This window comes from Chionomys nivalis, chromosome 10 (assembly GCF_950005125.1).
Source record: "Chionomys nivalis chromosome 10, mChiNiv1.1, whole genome shotgun sequence".
Taxonomy (NCBI): domain Eukaryota; kingdom Metazoa; phylum Chordata; class Mammalia; order Rodentia; family Cricetidae; genus Chionomys; species Chionomys nivalis.
This window is the reverse complement of record NC_080095.1, coordinates 41,136,869-41,156,372: the sequence shown is the minus strand read 5'-3', so window position 1 is coordinate 41,156,372 and position 19,504 is coordinate 41,136,869. Positions and strand designations below refer to the sequence as shown.

At 53.0% G+C, this 19,504-nt stretch overlaps 2 protein-coding genes across 14 annotated transcripts in view; one reads left to right on the top strand and one right to left on the bottom strand.

Moving 5' to 3' along the window:
• Papln (papilin, proteoglycan like sulfated glycoprotein) overlaps window positions 1-15,692 on the top strand; it is a 28,509-nt gene extending 12,817 nt beyond the window's left edge. For 2 of the 5 annotated variants that reach the window (XM_057782871.1, XM_057782869.1), the window contains 15 exons: window positions 76-258; window positions 421-562; window positions 2,664-2,744; window positions 2,876-3,119; window positions 4,015-4,135; window positions 4,422-4,554; window positions 5,682-6,147; window positions 6,767-6,904; window positions 7,130-7,254; window positions 7,489-7,636; window positions 8,107-8,244; window positions 9,388-9,515; window positions 9,608-9,716; window positions 11,705-11,871; window positions 15,034-15,692. In XM_057782871.1, coding sequence (XP_057638854.1) covers window positions 76-258; window positions 421-562; window positions 2,664-2,744; window positions 2,876-3,119; window positions 4,015-4,135; window positions 4,422-4,554; window positions 5,682-6,147; window positions 6,767-6,904; window positions 7,130-7,254; window positions 7,489-7,636; window positions 8,107-8,244; window positions 9,388-9,515; window positions 9,608-9,716; window positions 11,705-11,871; window positions 15,034-15,209 — 2,499 coding nt within the window. In that variant the 3' untranslated portion in view covers window positions 15,210-15,692. Of the gene's footprint in view, window positions 1-75; window positions 259-420; window positions 563-2,663; window positions 2,745-2,875; window positions 3,120-4,014; window positions 4,136-4,412; window positions 4,555-5,681; window positions 6,148-6,766; window positions 6,905-7,129; window positions 7,255-7,488; window positions 7,637-8,106; window positions 8,245-9,387; window positions 9,516-9,607; window positions 9,717-11,704; window positions 11,872-15,033 lie in introns of all 5 variants that reach the window. The other 3 variants (XM_057782868.1, XM_057782867.1, XM_057782870.1) reach the window with 2 other exon arrangements.
• A 1,385-nt stretch (window positions 15,693-17,077) lies between these two features.
• The window catches only part of Numb (NUMB endocytic adaptor protein), a 129,418-nt gene continuing 126,991 nt past the window's right edge, over window positions 17,078-19,504 (bottom strand). For 4 of the 9 annotated variants that reach the window (XM_057782225.1, XM_057782224.1, XM_057782222.1 and 1 more), the window contains one exon: window positions 17,078-19,138. In XM_057782225.1, coding sequence (XP_057638208.1) covers window positions 18,426-19,138 — 713 coding nt within the window. In that variant the 3' untranslated portion in view covers window positions 17,078-18,425. The remainder of the gene's footprint in view (window positions 19,139-19,504) is intronic. The other 5 variants (XM_057782221.1, XM_057782220.1, XM_057782227.1 and 2 more) reach the window with 2 other exon arrangements.

Genomic DNA, 19,504 nt, shown 5'->3' with positions numbered 1-19,504 from the left:
CTATCTACCTTCTAAGCCAGCCTGGTAGGGCTCCAGCTGCCCGGGGACCTTCCTGCTGATAGCCTGTCCCTACAGTGTTCCGTTACCTGTGGAACTGGCATCAGGAAGAGGAGTGTCACCTGCCGGGATGCCAAGGAGTCTCTGATCCATGCCTCAGCATGCTCCTTGAAGGACCAGCCACCCCCCACTGAGCCCTGCGTGCAAGAGGCCTGTCCTGTACTCCGTGGCCAGGCCTGGCATGTGGGCGTGTGGAGTCTAGTAAGTGTGTGTCTCTCCTGATGCCTGCTGTTGTCCAGCCCTGATTCCTGGGGCCCTGGAAGGTTCCACACAGATGCCTGTGCGGAGCACGGCCCCCCACTTCTTCAAGGGTGTCCCTGGCTTCAGGGTCTCTCTCTCTCTGCTCTCATCCTGGGCCCTCAGTGCTCGAAAAGCTGTGGTTTGGGAACTCGGAGGCGACGCGTCACCTGCGCCATTGGGCAGCCCGGTCACTGTAGGGACCTGCAATCATCCAAGCCCGCGGAGGTGGAGCCCTGCAATAGACAGCCCTGCCATCTTCCTCAGGGTGAGGGCAAGACAGGGAGGGTGCATCCCCTTCCCCGCTGGCTGCATGTTAGTGTGCACCTCCTCTCTGGTGCTTTTCCCTGGCTGTTTTCCCACATCTCTGGCCACTTCTGCCTTTGCAGTTGCCAAATCCATTTACAGAACCCCATGAGCCCCCAAATTTACCCAGTGTGTTGTTATATGTGCCACCTTTGCATTAGTTTTATTGTCCTGCAAAGTCCAATATGGCTTCTCATACTTGCTAGCTCTTAGCTTCCCACGGGCCTTTTCTATACTCTGCCCTGGTGTACGGAGTACAAACCTGTACCCCATTACCTAGTACCTATACTCGACTGTTTGCTGCATGGCTGAATGAAAAGAGAAGGCATGCCCTCCCCTCCACCCCTTCACTCACTTTCCTCTGGGGAAGACGGCTTCTCAGGCATGGAGACTGAGAGGGGAGGGCTTGGTGTGTGTGTGTGTGTGTGTGTGTGTGTGTGTGTGTGAGAGAGAGAGAGAGGGGGGGGGGTCGTGGCTGAGGGAGGGAGGGCAGGCAGCCTCTACTGAGAAAAGTAGGTTTGTCTCTGAAGTGGGGACTCTTGAGATAAGGGCACCTCCAGGGGACAAAAGGACTCCAATGTAGCTGTGTGGCAGGGTCTCAGGGGAGTGGCAGGCTTGGCTCGGAGCGCCAGCGTGGTAACTCCAGTGTGGCCCTGGGCAAGTGTGGCTCCCTTTTCCTGGACAAGGGCAGCAAGGGTGATTTCCAGTCTGTGGCTGTCATGGGGCGCCGTGTCTGTGCATAAGGGAGCCCTTGAGGAGGGTCGGGGGTGGCACTGGGCTTTTCATGATTCTGAAGGTAGGGAGAGGCAAATTTGGCCCACACTTGGCGGGGGGCGGGGGAACAGTGTGAAGTATAGAAGAGATTCAAGAACCCCAGGAGGCAGAAGGCAGGAATCCATGAGTTAAAAAGGGCAGTGTATGATGCCCTGGGCACTGGAAAAAAGGGACAGAGTGATGTTTTATTATCATCATTATTGGTTATTGAGACAGGGTGTAACGCAGCCCGGGCTGGCCTCAGACTCATTGTGTAGCTAAGGATGACTTTGAGCTCCTGATCAGTCTGTCTCCATCTCCCAAGTGTTGGGGTGCAGGTGTGTATCGCCACACTAGACCTAGAAATAGTTTTTAAAAATTAATTTTAAAAATTCTATTTAAATTTTAATTTTATGCATATGGTAATGTTGCTTCCATGTTCAGCCATGCACCTTGTGCACACATGAAACCTACAGAGGCCAGCAGGCATTGGATCCCCTGGAACTGGAGTTACATATGGTTGTGAGCCACTATTTGGGTGCTGGGACTCGAACCCGTGTCCTCTGGAAGAGCAGCTAATGCTCTTAACTGCTCGCGATCTTTTTAGCCTCCCCACAATTATATCTTAATTATCTTTGTCGAAGGCTGACGCTCACTATGTAGCCTTGTTGGCCTGGAACTCCCAGAGATCCCTTTTTGTGGGTGCTGGGACTCCGCACGGGCTTTCTCCACCAACCCGCCGCTCCCTGCAGTGTTCTTAGTCACCTGTGTTAGTTATTCCAGCAAACTGCGTACTGTGAGAAGAGCAGGAAAGCCCCACCCCATCAAGAAGCACTGTTTTGGGGGTGCCCTGCCAGTTTCCTTTCCTCTTCATAAAAACCCCAATTTCTCTGACATTTTATGATTAGAAAAGACTATTAACTACTAAAAATCATGAAAGTTCATTTTTTCTCTTTTGGGGGGCACTGGGGCTCAAACCCTGGGCCCGGCTTATGCTGGGCAAGTGTCCTACCAGTTTGCCTGCTGTGGCCCCCAAGTCATCAGGTCTAACAGGACAGCAAAGCTGGACAAGATAAAAATTCAGACACGGAGAAAAGCTGAAAGAAATCTTTGACCAGGCGTGTTGCTACCTACCTGGAATCCCTGCCCCTGAGAGGCTGAGGCAGGGGGATTTTTGTGACTTTTCAGGCCGATAACAGTCACAAAGTCTCTGCTGGGTGTTGTTTTCAGGGGTTGGGATGTCGACTTTTATCTCTGGTGTTGCTTTTCTCTGGTTCTGCCCTTCACACCCATTACTTGGGCCCCTACAGAGGTCCCTAGCATACAGGACTCACGGGCCCGCCCCTCAGACCCCAGGGTGCCCTCAGGCCCTCAAGTGTCCTCAGTCTCAGGTGAGAAGCTGGGTCCTGCCCCCAGTGACCTGGCAGCGGTCTAGAGGGAGTGGGGACCTAGGAAGGTGGTGGACTTGGGATGAGGACAGGAGCGATGTGGGTGCCCACAGTGGTCTTCTCCTCCTGATTAGATGCGAGAGACCAGCGATGGACGGCCCAGAGTAACCCCCGGGAAGGCCCAGACCCCCACCAGTCAGCTGCAGGCCGGGTCCCCACTCTGCAGCACCCTCCACACCGCTCACCGCTGAGGCCGAGCTCAGGTCCCCGTGACTGCAGACACAGCGCCCATGGATGCTGTCCTGATGGCCACACACCATCTCTTGGGCCACAGTGGCAAGGCTGTCCCCTGACTGGGGCCTTGTGTCTTCAGAGCAGGTGGGTTGGGGCAGCTATTCTTCCTCAGCAGGCGAGAGAATCAGGGGGGCCTGGGCAACACTGGGCAGGGCCAGCATCCCTGCTCAGGGCAGGTTTGCCCAGCTTGAAATTCCTGAGGTACCCTGACTGTGCCATTTTGGGTGGATGTGTGGGTTCTCTTCCTCTTGATGGGCTTCTAATGCAGCCAGCTTATGGAGAAATAGCCTGAGGCTTGGAGCAGACATGGAAGGTGATTCCAGTTCTCGGGTCCATGCCAAGCTCAGGAGCTCAGTATGAGGCTGGCCCATCTCAAGTCTTCTACCAACACACTCCTTCAGTCCTGTAGGGAGGGGCTGAGTCACCCCATCCTGCCAAATGCCTGCTCCATTCTTCCGAGACCTCCCTCGTGCAGGCCCCCAGAGGGACTGTGCTGCTATAGGTCTGGGATTTGAGGCCAGCGACTTCCAGCTGTTTGCTGGGTGACTTGAGGGCAGTGACTTCTTGGCTCCCTCTTCTGAGAGTCAGGAGCAATGACTGCTGCTGAAGGAGGTTGTGAGGGAGACTTCTCTCCAAGCTTCCTCTTGCTTCAGAAACTCTAATTGATGGAAGATCAATTTTTTTTTCTTTTCGGGAACCTCTGGGAACCTGACATTTGTACAAGCTTAGATGCATTCCGCTTTCTGGTTTTGGGATAGAAGGTGCACCATGCACCCTGGCAGCTGTTGGGTGGCAGTGGGACTGAGCAGAGCTTGTGGTACGAAGAACGCTGTCGCTCTGCCCAGGAATGTGCTCTCCCCAGACAGCTTCCTAAGTAAGCAGCCTCAGAGTCCCTTCCGCCTTGGGAGTTTAGGCCCCAAGATCCGCGGGAGAGCAGGGCTGGGCTGGGCAGTGAGCGTGGCTGTGTGCTGTTCTCTAGGTATGGATGCTGCCCGGATGGGGTGTCTGCAGCTGAGGGGCCCCAGCAGGCTGGCTGCACCAGGTCTCACGGCAGTGACAGTACTGGGGACAGGCCAGGGCCCAGGGCAGTGGCTTCCACAGTAAGTGGCTCCCGGGGCAGGAACACAGCTCAGGGCTACTGGGGTCTTTGCAGCTTCAGTCTTGGGAAAGGGAGAACCATATGGACCAGGTAACCTAGCTGTCCTTTCAAAGAGTGAGGCTTCAGGGGTGGCCTCTAATCTCCCCTGGGTGGGGCTCTCTACCTCTGACTCAGCTGTGTCTCTTTCCTTTTCCTGCCGTACTTCCTCTGGACAGCCCAAGCTCCCCGCTGAAAACAAGATTTATTCCTAATTTCCCTACCTCTGGCTTCCTCTTCAGGTCCCTAAGATCCACCACCAACCCCAGGCCCACGAGGGCGAACCCAGTGACTGTCGTGGCTCCCAGTATGGCTGCTGCTACGACAACGTGGCTTCTGCAGCTGGTCCCCTGGGGGAAGGCTGTGTGGGCCAACCCAACTACGGTGAGAGGGGTACCCCCTTCTCATCCTTACTGATGGGTAGACTCTGGAGTCTCACTGGGTCCTCATCCCCCACCCACAGCCAAAGACCTCATTGACTCACAGTTTCCCAATACCCGAGCATGCACGAGATAACCAGGGCAGAGGATTTTGGTGGGTCATTCCTCTATCTACGATGTTTGTACTTGGCTGGGGAAGATTACAAGTGGAGCACCCAGGGCTGCGGATGCAACGCAGTTGGTGGAGTGTTTGCCTAACGTGCACGAAGCCCTGGGTACAATCTCCAGTGCCACATAAGCCAGAGATGGTGGCCAAGGTCTGTAATCCCAGTACTTGAGAGGTAGAGGCAAGACGGTTCACACCTTGTTCAAGGTTAGCCTGAGATAAATAAGATTCTGTCTCAAAAAAAAAAAAAAAGATCACAAGTTAAAAAAAAGTCCATCCTATGTCAGGGGTCAGGAAGGGCAAGGTGGGCAGTGCTGTGAGGCTTGCCCACGCCTGAGATGGGGTGTGCCAGGAGTAGAAGCTGAGCTGTAGAGAGAAGGTGGGGGCTGGAGTAGGGGATTGATGGGTGGAGCTTCCAGGGTCTGTCATGGGAATACACATCCAAAGTCTAACAGGCTGGAGGCCCAGGGCTCAGCAGAAGGGTGGGTATCGGGACAGGCAGCCACTGCCACTTGGAACAAGGAGAGACAGAGCAGGCTATCCACACCGGCCAGCAGGGCTGAGAGGGCAAGCAGGCTAGTGCTGGTACGCGGTCCTGGGAATGAGAATGAGGCCAGATCTCCTGCTGGGCATGCTCACAGTCCCTCATGGGAGGTCACAGTGAAGTCCAACTCTAGCCAGCCTGTGTGTGCATTCCCAGAGGGCCAGGCTGGAAGGGAGGTGAGAGAGCTTGCTCAAGGTTGTTTCTTTCTGGGGACTCTAGTTGGGTACGGTTGAAGGATGCTGTAACCTAGCCGAAGCAAGTCTAGCACAGATCCTGGGTGTGTCCTGGGCCCCTAGGGGCGGCCAGAGGTCCTGGCAGGAGTGGAGCTGAGCGCCGTGAACCAGGACAGCTATAAGTCTGAGGGGAGAGGGCGGTGTGACCACTGGCCACCTGGGTGATGTGTACCATCCGCAATCCACAGCCTACCCAGTGAGGTGTCTGCTGCCCAGTGCTCCTGGATCGTGTGGAGACTGGGCTGCCCACTGGTACTTTGTGCCGTCAGTGGGCCGGTGTAACCGGTTTTGGTATGGTGGCTGCCACGGCAATGCCAATAACTTTGCGTCGGAGCAGGAGTGCATGAATAGCTGCCGGGAGCACCCTGGGCCCCGCCATCCTGAGGCAGGCGCCTCTGGGCATCGTGTCCATGTGAACGGTGGCCAGCGTGGTCCTGGAGGCCAGCCTGACTGGCACAGGACAAGAGCCACAGTACCGAGACTGCCCTCACCTTCTGGAAACCCTTGGCGGAGAGAAGAGGAGCCAGGGCCTGGGGAGGCGCACTACCCCCCAGCCTATGGAAACCTACCTGGAGATCAGGACCTCCGGCTCAGAGTCCCTGGACTGGGTCGAGATGCTGGACCACCAGTGCCACCCACACGCAGCTCCTACAGGTGAGGCCTGCTTCCCAGGTAAGGGCAATGGATACCCAGGCCAGGGTTGAGCCCTAGACAGACAGCCCAGCCAGGTGGGTTTTGTTACCATCCCACTACAGACCAGGGATGCCGAGGTTCTGGAGATGTCGGCTTAGTTGAGGTATCCGCTCGCAGGTTCTCTCTATGCTTTAGCTACTGTACCCTGAGGTCTCTGTCTAGGTAGAAAAGCTGGCTAGAGCCTCAATTTCTTGACCTGTGAAATGGCGGTAATGTTTCATTCCTGAAATATATCATAACTTTTGATATGGGCTCTGTTATTTATCACTCTTGTTCCATCATATTAACACAGGGTTTGGGGAAATTAAAGACTTAAGAAACCAAAGCACGTGCTACCAGCCCGAGCCTCCTGGTTGGCTCCCCACATGAGCTGACATGTGTGGCCCTCCTCAGCCTCCCCCTACCCGCTTGGGCTGCCTGCCTTGTTCCTGCACAGCTGCCCGAGGGGCAATGCCTGGGGGTGTGGCGGGGTTGGGAAGACAGAGTTGCCCATGGGACTCTAGTCCTGCAAATACCTACAGAAGACAGTTCCCTGGTGACCTGCTACCAGGAGGCAGATCCATACCTCTCACCTCTCCAGGATCAGCTTGGCAGGCTCGGAGCCCTCCCTGGTCCAGGCATCTGTCGGGCAGGCGGTACAGCTCTTTTGCCCTGGCAACACCTCCCCAGAGTTCCAGACAGGGTGGCAGAAAGATGGCCAGACCCTCTTCTCTGATAGGTGGGTGTAAAACCACAGCCCCTCTCTGTGGGAGAAGGCGGGGAGCAGCAGCTATCTTCCATCTCCTGTGTGTGCAGTGTCCTCTCTTGGGGAGACCCCTCTGGCATTCCCTGGGAGGCTCGGGGCTCCGAGGGCTGTGGGGCCGTTTGGTCTTCTTTTGTAACATGGGTGGCAGAGGACACAGAGCCCTCAGGAGCCCAGAGATGTCTCTTCTCCCTCCATCAGGTACCAGTTACAGTCAGATGGCTCCCTCATCATCAGCCCCTTGAGGCCAGAGGATGCTGGCACCTATAGCTGTGGCAGCCACAGACCAGGCCATGACCCCCAGAAAATCCAGCTTCGAGTAACAGGTCTCTGTCCTATCCTCCCGCCCCCCACTCCACCTCCCAGGGTCTCACAAGTCAGAGTGGGGCTGAGGGAGGGAGGCCTGACCCACCCAAGAAAGGCCCGGGTTCTTCCTTGGTCGCATCCTCCTGGGGCAGGGACAACACCCTCTTTTCTCCACTGGGCTTTGCTGGTCTCAGGGCCCTCTTTCATTCCCACCTCCCCAAAGCTCATACTACTTTTGGCCTCACACATGACAGGGGGTGACATGCCAGTGTTGTCCGAGGCCCAGCCAAGGCAGTTCCCTCAGACCAGGCACCCAGACCCTGGCCATGGTCCTCGGGACTCTGGAGCAGAAGCTGGAGGGCCAGGGGTTTTCTCTTCCCCACACCTCAGGCCTGCCAGCAGGTAACAACAGCACACCATGTCCTAATGCTCTCTGAATAGGTCACAACACGTTCAGAGCCTTCAGGGTCCATGGTCTCTATAGGCGATAAGGGAAAGTGTCTGCTGGGGTTGGGTTTTCACCAGCCAGTGCCCAGTGAGAGGTGACGATTGGAAAAGCCTGGTGCCTTGAGCTAGCCTGGAGGGGTGGCTCCATCTCTGGGGACCTGGGGGCAGAGGGAGCATCTCCGGCAGACATGCAGGGCAGAAGGTAGGCAGAGGGACACTGGGTGCGTTTAGTCAGCCACGGTAGCTGCCAGCTGAGCCTTTACTCTCCAGTCCTTAATAAGAGAGTTGGTGTCCTAAACAGGACTAAGGGATAGTTTTAGGGATCCAACCCTGACCAGAAAGGGAGAAAGGGGCTCATGCAGAGGACTCTTATGGGGAGAAGTAGCAGCCAGGGCTCCTTAAGCTGAGTACAATTTATTTTCTAGGCTGCGTCTGGATCGGACTCAGCCTGGGGTGGTGGATGCCAGTCCTGGCCAGCGGATCCGGCTGACCTGCCGTGCTGAAGGCTTCCCGGCCCCCACCATCGAGTGGCAAAGAGATGGGCAGTTGGTCTCTTCTCCCAGGTTCATTCAGCCCCTCCCCTGCCCCACCGTCCTGTCTCCAGCCACGCATCCTATGGGGGCCAAAGCAGGACTCCAGGCTCTGGAGAAAGGGGGTTTGGAGCACAAGGCCTCTAGGCATTTCCAAAGTATGGCTGATGGAAATGAGAGGCCAGGCAAGCGGGGAGATGGATTCTAAACGCCCCTAGATGGTCCCCATTGCTGGCAGTTACTGACTTTGCACTGAGGCCCGTTCACTGTTGTGTAAGCCGCAGGGGCCACACTGAAGCATGTGCTCCTTGTCAGCAGTTCACACACATAAGCTCAACGCCATGCAGCTCACCGTAGGGTCAGGGTTCGAGTCCACATTGCATATGGCAAAAACTAGAAATCTAAGCCGTTAATTCCAGCGCCCTTGAGGGGTTGGGGAGGAGGTGGACTTCTGTGATTTAAGGCCGGTCTGGTCTACATATCGAGTTCTAGGACAGCCAGGGCCACACAGTGAGACTCTGTCTCAATACAAACTAGAAATCTAATCTGAAATTATGTCGCACATCCATGTGCGCTTCTGTTTATAAGCCAGGAGTCAGCCTTAGATATCATTCTTAGGAACCGTCCACCTTGTTTCTTTGAGACGGGGTCTCTCATTGGCCTGGAGCTTGACAAGCAGACTAGGCTGGTTGGCCAGCAAGCCCAGGAATCCTGTTTCCCCAGTGCTGGGATTTCAAGCATGCCCCACCATGTCTGCCTGCCTCCCCACCCCCCAAATGTGGATTCTGGGGGTTGAATTCAGTCCTCACGCCTGCAAGACAGGCACTCTACAAACTGTGACCTCCCTAGCCCCCTTCTTGTTTTTAACACTGGGCATCACATGGTAGCTCAGGCGGCCGGATAGTCTCTACATATACCAGGTTGGCATCAAACTCACGGCAATTCTTCTGCTTCCAGCTCCTGAGTGCTGGGATTACAGGCATGAGCCACCACACCTGGCCTCAAATCAGAAAACATGAAAAGCTTTGTTAGATTGAGTTTAAAAGCCAAGTCTTGTCAAGTGAGAGTGTTAACAACAGGGCTGTGTGAGGGCTGAGGCCAGCTGCTCTTTGAACAGCAGGGGCCCTGCTCAGCCCCTCTGTGGGTCAAAGCCAACTGGCTCTGTTTGGTCCCCAGGCACCAGCTGCAGCCTGACGGCTCTCTTGTCATCAGCCAGGCGACTGTGGACGATGGTGGCTTCTACACTTGTGTTGCCTTTAATGGGCAGGACCGTGACCAGCGCTGGGTTCAGCTTCGAGTTCTGGGTAAAAAAATAGTGCTGAGTGGGGGCCAATGGGCGGTCCAGTGGAGTGGGGGAGGGGTCTATGCTAGCCACTGACAATGTCTTCTTGTGTAGGGGAGCTGACCATCACAGGTCTGCCTCCTTCGGTGACAGTGCCAGAGGGTGACACAGCCAGGCTTCTGTGTGTGGTGGCTGGAGAGAGTGTGAACATCAGGTGGTCCAGGTAAAGTGCTATCCTAGCTATACATGTCCCACAGTCTCATTCCGTCAGAAATGTCACTGTCACTACTATACCATCGTCCTCTGAGGCCGAAGCACCCTCATCCCACATCACGAAGCCCTAGAAGGCAGTTTCTACCAGCTGGGTGACACAATTTCCTTTTTAGGGGGAGGGGTTTGAGACAGGGTTTCTCTCTGTAGCCCTGGCTGTCCTGGAACTTGCTCTGAAGACCACGCTGGCCTTGAACTCACAGAGATCCGCCTGCTTCTGCCTCTAGAGGGCTGGGATTAAGGGTATATGCCACCATACCCAGCAACTACAGTTTCTTAATCTTAGCATCACTGAAATATTGGGCCAGTCAAGCTTGCTGTTTTAGGCCTGTTCATGGTAGATATTTAGCAGCATTTAGAACATCTTCCCTGCTCAGGTTAGAAAGGGAACAGTATTTCTAGATATGACTCTGTCTCCTCCATGTTGAGAACCACAGGGATGCATGCAGCTTTGGAGATTTTTGGTGTCTTTCTTTTTTTCCAAGTTTACTTATGAGTGTTTTGCTTTCATGTATGTTTGTATAAAACGTGTTTCTGGTGTTGTGGAGGTCAGAAAGAGCTACGGATAGCTGTGAGTCACCATGTGGCTGCTGGAAACCGAACTGTGGTCCTCTGCAAGAGCATGTTCTTAGCTGCTGAGCCATCTCTCCACCGCAGCTTCAGAGCCCGATTCCAGATCAGCTAGTGTCTTTAGAACGTGTGAGAACCTATGTTAGTGAGTGGAGATTTGGGGACCTCAGGGCACTATGAGCTGAGAGGTGGCCTTGGCCGGGTTTTCTCCCAAGTGCTGGTTAGACACTGAAGAAAGTGAGGCTTTGGATCTGGGAGAGTCAAGGACAAGGCCAGGAGGGGAGGGTAAGGAGAGGGAAGGATGCTCTTGGGAGAAGCAACAAGAGGTCAAAGGCAAGTATTTCCTGAGGGGGCGCCCTGCTGGCGAGGGATGGTGGCAATGGAGTCCAGCTGCCACTTAGGTGGCTTTGATGCCAGGGGCTTCAGTGTTCAGTGTCCTCCTTCATAGCATGGCTGTACAACTTGCTGTCTGTCCTGATAACTGCTCTACCGACATCCAGGCCCTGCTCCAGAGAGGCTACCCAATCACCTCCCCACCCCTACTGGCCACATGATTTTCTCAAAACACTCCCTTCCCATGGCTTCCCTACTGTCCTCAGAGCTCTTATCTGGGACGCCTTTAGAGATACACTCTTCCAGAAGAGAGGTCATTCTGTGCTGATACACTCTGGGTCTGGGCTTTCCGGCTTCAGGTCTCACAGGCACCCCAGATCCAAATCGTCTCACTGGTGATTCTTTCCATCTGGGAAGGCACCAGTGAGCTAGATAAGGCTGGCCCTAGAGCCACCGTCTCCGCCTCTCACATCTGCCCTCACCTGCGTCTACTTCGGTGCTCTGTTATCTTCTCCACGTGCACGAAGCACCAACTACCCCTGCTTTCTCTTCCAGGCCCCCCGAGACCATCCCTGCTCCCTTCAAGGCCTTTTAGCCACTCCCAGAGCCTGCTTAAACCCTTGCTGGGAGCCACCGTGGGTTCTGCTGGGCTCCCCCTGCCTCCTCTTCATCTGCCTGTGGCTTGTCTTCAAGGTCCCAAATCCCTAGTTTCCCCTTCTGTTGGCCGGCTCAGCTGGCCCCTTTCTTGTGGAAGGCTCCCTGAAGGTACATGTACCTTTCCTCCTGGCACAGGGCCTGGCATTTGTCAGTGACAAGCTGGAGTGGATTCCTTTGTGGATCCAAGGCAAACTGGTACTCGGTGCTCAGCTTGTGTCGCTTGGCTTTGGTAATGTCCTCCTACTAATTTAGTGTGCCTGTCCTCACTTCCCTGAGGGGAGAGCAGGATAGCCTTGGCTAATACCTTCCTTATCTCCCAGGCCTCCCAGGGCACGTCTCTGGAAGCCCTGGACGGCTCTCCCAATGTCCTCTTCCCTCCAGGAATGGACTCCCAGTGCAGGCAGATGGCCACCGTGTGCACCAGTCTCCAGATGGCACACTGTTGATCCACAACCTGCGGCCCAGGGACGAGGGCTCTTACACATGCAGTGCCTACCGTGGGAGCCAGGCTGTGAGCCGCAGCACCGAGGTGAAGGTGGCCCTGCCAGGTAAGGGAGGCCTGTCCCTGGGTTTTGCTGTCCTGAAGGCCAGCTGAGCACTGCGGGTCACAGGCTTAGCGATCTCGTTCTCACCTGTGCTCACTTTCTAGCTTCTGGTATTGTAACTGGGGGCAGGTATTCGGGGTCACCCCAGAGCCCCACTTTCCTGGGGCTACTTCAATACCTAAGGCTGAGGTGCAGATGTGGGGAAGGGTTCAGGCTGGCACTGCAAATGCCTCAGAACCCTGACATTCAGACTTGCCAGTCTAATGCTTTAAGATGGACGTACCCCTAAAATCTGTCCATTCTAATCAGGGTGGCGGACGGTACTGTGGGGCTAGAACTCAGTGCAGTTCTTGCCTAACATGCAAGGCCTTCGGCTCCATCCCTAGCAGTAAATACATACGTAAATAAAAGGCCTTATTCTTAAAAGGCACAGATGATTCTTTGATCAATGTTTGGTACAGTCTCCTTTCCAAATCACATATAGTCAAAATGTTTACATAAAAATGGCTCTAGGATGGAAAAAGTGCCTTTGATCATCTAGGTGTGTAACAGAGGGCAGGGTCACCCTCATTCTTTATCCATGAGACAGGTACCCAGAGAATTTCAGGGATGTTCCCACCATCCACACAGCAGATATGCGGACAGCTGGGAACCAAACCCAGGGTTTTTTTTTTTTTTTTTTTTTTTGACTCCTGGTTTTATTTATTTCTTTTGTAGTCTAGGTTGGCCTTGAATTTGCTATGTAGCCAAGACTACTTTCCCAGGTGCATCTTAGAACTGGTGAGACAGGACTGTCTAAAGCTCCCACTCACGGGAGCTCTGTGTTGAAATGACAGGGCTGGAGCGGGAAGGGGCCACTCACTCTGCTCTCTGTAGGTCTTAGTGTGTCAGGGAGGTCAGAGCAGCAGGTCAGAACCTCTCATCAGGCAGCCAGCTCTCACAGACCTAAGGCAGATCCCGGAGAATGGTGCCTGGCACGGAGCACTGACTGCCTGGTCTGCATGAACACTCACGACAAGCAGAGTTCCAGTGCCAATATGGGAGGGCTGAGGTCAGTGCTGGCTGTCATTCTGGCTGTGAGGCTGAGAGTGGGAACAGACCAGAGCTTGAAGGTGTGTGTTGAAATGTTGCTTTGCAGGACTGACTCTCACTCTGGGACCCCTGGACCCAGCCCAGTGCTCTACAACCCGGGGAACTCAGATAGCTGGTGTGCCTATGTGAACAACAGCAGCCAGTGAGAACATCATATTCCACCTCTGATGTCCCTAGAAAATCCATTCCATCTCTACACTGGCCAAACGAGCAAGACCGAGAATGTAGACTGCTATGGTCTGGCGGGCGATCCTAGCACGTGGCTTACATAGCAGGATTACCAGTTTGAGTGCAGTGTGAGCAACATCCCTGTGTTAAAACAAAAGCCAAACAAAACCCACCTCAAAAACAACCCAAAGGGATCCAGACATTCACATTTGTGACCAGCTGTAGATGTGTCTACCGTGAGGGAGGCCAGATGATAATGGAAGTTTGACAGTGGAGGCTAGTGGGTTTTTGGTGACGTGAAGCCACTACGATGAACTTCCTGACCCCACTCATGGCCACAGCAAGGCCTCCTTTCTCTTGTCCTCTGCTGGATGTTGCAGCCTTTAGTTATTTTAGAAGCATCTCTCCAGAATTCCTACCTGTCTGGATGCCTTCTATTTGACCAGCCTGCAGATAGATGCTCTCGTTAGCTGGTTTTCCGATAGTCACACAGTGACTATCTCATGCTGCCCAAGTCACGGCTTGGCGGCACTGGAGTTAGTGTTAGCATGGGGTGGGCTTAGGCTTCTAGCACATTAGAGTAAAATCCGAATTGTTTTGCTTATGAGGGCTGGATGAAGAGCAGGAAATACTGTGGAGCTGGAAGGCAGTCTGGCACCCATTCTATCCCTGCCTCATTTTTTGAGGAAGGCACTGCTGTGGGGTCAAGACAGCAGCAAGCACGCAAATTTCTGCCATGGTTATTGCATGCCCTGGGTGCTGTCGTGAGTGGCTTCTCTGTTACAGACAAGCACTCTACAATCTACTACCAAACTATACTGCTATGCCTCTTTTTGGTATTTTTAGTTTGAGTTAGGGTCTCCTGAGTTGCCTCGGCTGGCCTTGAAGCCATGGTCTGCCTCAACCTCCCAAGTAGAGACTGCAGACCTGTGCCACCAGGCCCGGCTGTCCTTAGAACACCCCTCTGAGGCAGACGCCATTTCCTCTCCACTTCACAGAGAAGGAAGCAGAGGCCCCTGGAGCTCAAGAAATGTGCCCAAGGGAACTCAGTAGGGAAGGGACAGTCTACCCTGATAGGTTAGAGTTGCAACGGCTGAGAGTTGGGATGAAAGCGAACTCGGTAGGGAAGGGACAGTCTGCTGTGACAGGTTAGAACTGCAACGGCTGAGAGTTGGAATCAAAGTTCCAGATTTTGAAAAATAAGCGTGCACATGTGGGTTTGCTACCATGCTCCGGTTATGTTGGCAAGAATGCCAAACCTTTCTAAGGCCACTCAGCTGGTCTGGTTTTTCATGGGGTCTTCTGAAGGAACAGGAAATGAAGATACTCAGCCCTGTATGGTTGGCTGTGGGGACAGTGGGGACAGCACAGCACAGTTCCTGCAGAGAGGGTAACTAGGACGCAGCAGCAGAATAGATCTGAGTGACAAACTCCTAGGAAAGGTGAGGTAGCACACGGGCTATGCTATCGGCCACGGCTAACAGGGCTTTGAAGAGTCCTTGCGTTCTCTGCTGGAAAGCAGGAAAGATGGAGCTAGGAGACAGGTGAGCTGGGGAGGCTGGAGGACTCAGCAGCACCAGGGACAACGACAGCTCTCACTGACTTCCAGCTTTCCTAGGACTGACCCTACCTATCTATCCTTTCTTCCAATCCGGGCCAACAGAGCTGTCACGTGGCTCTTTGGCTCTGGACAGTGAGGGCAGATCCCTCTGATCCAGGCAGTGAGGGGAGTCTGGGAAAGGCTGTGCACTGGGCTGAGACCGCAGATAGCAACACAGGAGGACCACCCAGTGAGGCCAGCAAGGAGAGGAAGCCATAATCCCTTCTTGCTGATCAAGTATGTGTGGAGCAGGTGAGAAGCTGTGGCAGGGGAGCTGCCTCAGCTCTTTCTCTCTTGTTCCGCAGCACCAGTCGCTCAGTCCAGGGACCTGGGCAGGGAGTGCATCGACCAGCCGGAGCTGGCCAACTGTGCCTTGATTCTGCAAGCCCAGCTCTGTGGCAATGAATATTACTCCAGCTTCTGCTGTGCCAGCTGTTCTCGCTTCCAGCCAAATGCTCAGCCTGACTGGCAGCAGGGATGAAGGCTAGCTGTGGCGCCAGTTCCGGATAGTTTGCTGGGGAGAAGGGATGGTAAGACATGGCTTGCAAAGGAGTCACCCCTCAGATACTGGCCCTCTCAGGAAGCCAGGGTTAAGCCCCAGCAGCTGCCAGTGCCAGCCTCCCCCTGTAGTGCTCAGCAGGGTCTGTGTGCTATGACGTCAGGCTGCTGAGAAGAGGACTCCACCTATACAGAACTACTCCTTTACACCTTCTCTTTAGAATTCCTTGCGTTGAGGATCCTTTATCGGAAATGCTTGGGACCAAAGTGTTGTAAACTTTTAAGTATTTGCAGACTTTACTAGTTGAGCATCCCTAATCTAAAAATCTGAAATGCTCGGAAGCCGGAAACACCCAAATGCCATGTCAGCCTGCGGAAACGTCTAGAAGTATGTTTGATTTTGAGTGAGGGATGCTCAATTTGTACAGAGGAGCCACTCACCACACTACAGAGCAAGCTGGGTAGGGAGGCGTGACAGTAGCAGCAGTGGCAACTGCTCAGAGTATTCTATGCAGAACCCAAAGTCACTGGGTCAGATGGTGAGCTGTCTTCCTGGGTAGTGGCACAGCTGGCTTCAATACTATTACTGTATGGAGTTCAGAGTGATGTTTGGGAAAGTTCTCAGCAAGGTGGAATACAATCATATGGCCTCACTTTAGGGACGTGGGGTGAAAAAGTCAGATTGTAATCTGAGTGTGAAGATGTTGGGGAAGAACTAGGCTGTAGAGAAGTGGCCTGAGGGGGCACACAGTTCACTGGCCTGCTCTGGGCAGCAAAGAGCAGCCATGCTTCCTTCAGTGGGAATCTGTGGAGCAAGAGTGTTTGTTGCTAGAGCAATGTGAGAACTATGCTACAAACAGCAGCCGGGGGCTGGTGAGATGGCTGGCTCAGTGTTAAAACATTCACTGATGACCTGAGTATGACCTGGAACCCACACTGGGAATGGTGGTGCATACCTATAATCCCAATGCCTGGGAGGCTGAGGCAGGAATGCCCCAGTCAGTGTGAGCCAGCCTGGACCACAGAGTGAAACCCTGTCTCTAAACAACCCCAAGCCCACAAAACCCAGCATTAATAGGATCGAGGGTGCAATGTCACGACTGGGGAAGTGGTTTTTAGTCTGGGATGCAGGAAGGGATCCTTCATCTTTTAGAACCTCTGATTTCTTAACGCTCAAGGAAGAGGCCTGCACTTAGTGAGCTTCCAAGGCTTTCCCACTTTAACTCCTAGACTCTCCTAGAAGACTAGTATCAAAGCTCTGACATCGGCTGGAAAACAAGGCTTCATGTTGAAGCGGTATCTCAGGTCATCTTGCTCAGAAAGGAGAGAGCTGTCTGCAGGCACAAGCAGGAAGCTTGAGCGGCCACAGTAAGTGCTCTAAACCAGGGGTGCTTACCCTGCTAACCAGAGTGTAACAAACCGCCAGAAACACTCAAGATTTGAAGCACAGCTTGGTCCCTTCCACTGAAATCTTGATTTAATTGGGCTGATGAGTAGTCTGGTATTATAGGTATTTGTGTGCAGGCGCATGCGCGGAGGGAGATCTCAGGCATGCTGAGTTCACATTTCACTTAGCTGCACCTCAGGGAATTCCAATATACAGCCAAAGCTGAGGAGCAGTGCTGTCAGGCAGAGGTAGGTGGATCTGTGAGTTCGAAGCCAGCCAGGACTACGTAGTGAGACCCTGTCTATCGATACGGCACCCCTGTGACTAAGAGTCCCAGCTTCTGTTGCAGACCTACTCTGAGCATCACAGCCGCTGATGTGCCCACGACAGCTAAGGACTATACTAGTCCCAAACTAGAAACTGGCAGTAGAGAGGAATAAAAAACAACTAGAAGTTCACTTGCAAATAAGAACAGCCCTTCATGGGCAAAAGCTTCTACCACGAACATTTATTTTGTTAAAGCAGATTATAAATTCTCATCAGTACAAATATATATGTATATATAACTTACATTTGATTGTAAGGCCAACGTTCAAAAGTAAAAATGAGATGGGGTCTCACGTTGTTACCCGAGGTCAAGCAGCTGCAACTGGCATGGGATGTTCTGTTCATGGCGGGGAGGACGGGGAAACGGACACACAGAGCGGATAAATCCAGAATCCTCATCCCTATAAAACTTATGGGAACAAAACTTTAAGGACAAAACCCATTAAGACCCATACTACAAATCAACACAATAGCCTGCATTCCCTTTCTGGATATGATTATGTCACTGTCACCTTAATGATAAAGGGTTCACATGAGGAAACTGCAATAATACATAAAAGATATCACACATTCTCTAGAGTGTAGATCGGTTCCATTAAAATAATGACATTAGAGTTCCACCATAGGTTTAAAACAAGAACAACACTGCTTTCATTTTATTTAAAACTACAACCTAGTGGCTGTACTGGTCATCAGTATGATTGTTGTTGCATGTGCTAGTTACATGAGTGATCACAGACAAGCCAGGGCTCCTGCCCACAGTTCCCGACCCTCCCTCTTTACTTCAATAGGCATCAACGATAAATCAATCTTATGTACAATTTCTTACAACTAACCCGTTCACTTTTGGCAAGATTACTTACAACTCATACAACTTTTTAATATTGAGAACTATTTAAAATATTCTAGGTGCATAAAAATAAAGATTTTGGCTTTTTTGATATATATATTTATAATATTTATTCTGTTATTCAAAATGGAAGCTCAGCTTTATCCCCAGGACACAGCTCTGCTGGGCAGCTGCCGCTGAGCCCTCCTGTGAACAGGGCAGCATGGGCTGCCTCGCTTTCTAGCCTGTACAAGCCACACTGTTCTCCATCAAGCTCTCTAACTCAGGCCAGTACTGGGAGGAATGAGCTACTGGCCTGAAAAATAAAGGGAGATTGTTCTGCTCACTGTTATGTTTTATATTCCAGTAAATGTGCTTTGAATACAGATTCCTCTTCAGATACTTCTGCCTCTCTGTTGCCAGAGATTTGTAAGGGTTTGAGAGGGTCAAAAGGCAACGTCTCCTTGACTTCTCTAGCCTAGCTGCAGAGCGGTCCTCTCCAGGAGTGCTTTCCTCTCTGGACATCACCCCTCACTGTACTCTGAGCTTGGACTCGCTCCTTGGGACCTTTGGGATTAGTAAAAAGTGTACTGATCAGGAAAGCAAAGTCCCCTTTGCTCCTCTAAGTACAGAAAAAGACACGTCGCAGAAACTGTCTAAAGTTCGATTTCAAACGTCTTCTGTAAGTCGCTGGAGAAAGGGTTGGTAGGGGAGGGATTAGTGCGCTGCTTGGACTTGCTTTCTAATGCAGCCCACTGGGCTTCAAAAGGATCCACTGGGCAGGTGCCTGCAGGGACCTCTGCATGCCTGCTTCCTGAGGCCAGCCTGCCATCATCTACACCATTGAAAGCTGCAGAACCATTGAGGTGCTGAGCAGAAGGCTTAAGGAAGGGACTGGCGGTAGCACTAGTCTCATACTGAGGGAATGCCTGCTGTCTGGCCAGGCTTGGTGACTGATGGGGATGACTGGCCTGAGGATGACCTGCAGTGCCAAACACATTGGCTACCATCTGGGAAGGGGTGATGCCCACTACAGGCACATTAGAGGCTGCATAGGGCATCCCATTGGCCACAGGGTAGGACTGGGCAGGGACAAAGGCTGGCTGCAGGGGTGGGACCACACCCACTGGGACAGGCTGAGAGCTGAGGAATGTATTTCCTTGGAAAGGTGGTGCTGGCGGGGCAATGGCAGTAGGTGGAGGAGGCTGAAGAACTGGCTGCAGAGGGGCAGTTGGGGCCTGTGGCTGCTGGACCCGGACGCTCTTTGATACTTCTTCTAACCAACGGTCAGCCTCAGAGGGAGTACGTCTATGACCAGCCTGGAAGAGACCTGGAGAGGCAGCACCAGAAGACTGACCCCATTCAGTCCCTAGAACCAACAAGACAGGGAGGAAGAATTAGAGGCCATTCTTGATAATCTTGGTTATGTAAATGATCCTAAAGTGTGGAACATGTCCCCATGATGGGATACTTGTGGTTCAGTTCCTCTACCAGAAGTGTCACCAGCCAAGGAGGACAAGCAGAACCTATCTGAGTACGTGCTAATTTAAGACATGCTGAGGCTCTTCAGCTATGGCTCAAACCCCTGACCCAAGGCAGCTGACAGGTGTGAAAAGTCTATCAAGTTGCCATGGTGCAGCCACAGTAGCGAAACTGGCTTATTCTCTGGGGGAGGAGGGTGTGTGTGTCAAAGAGCTGGACCCATGGTGCACACCTGCATTCCCAGAACAAGAGT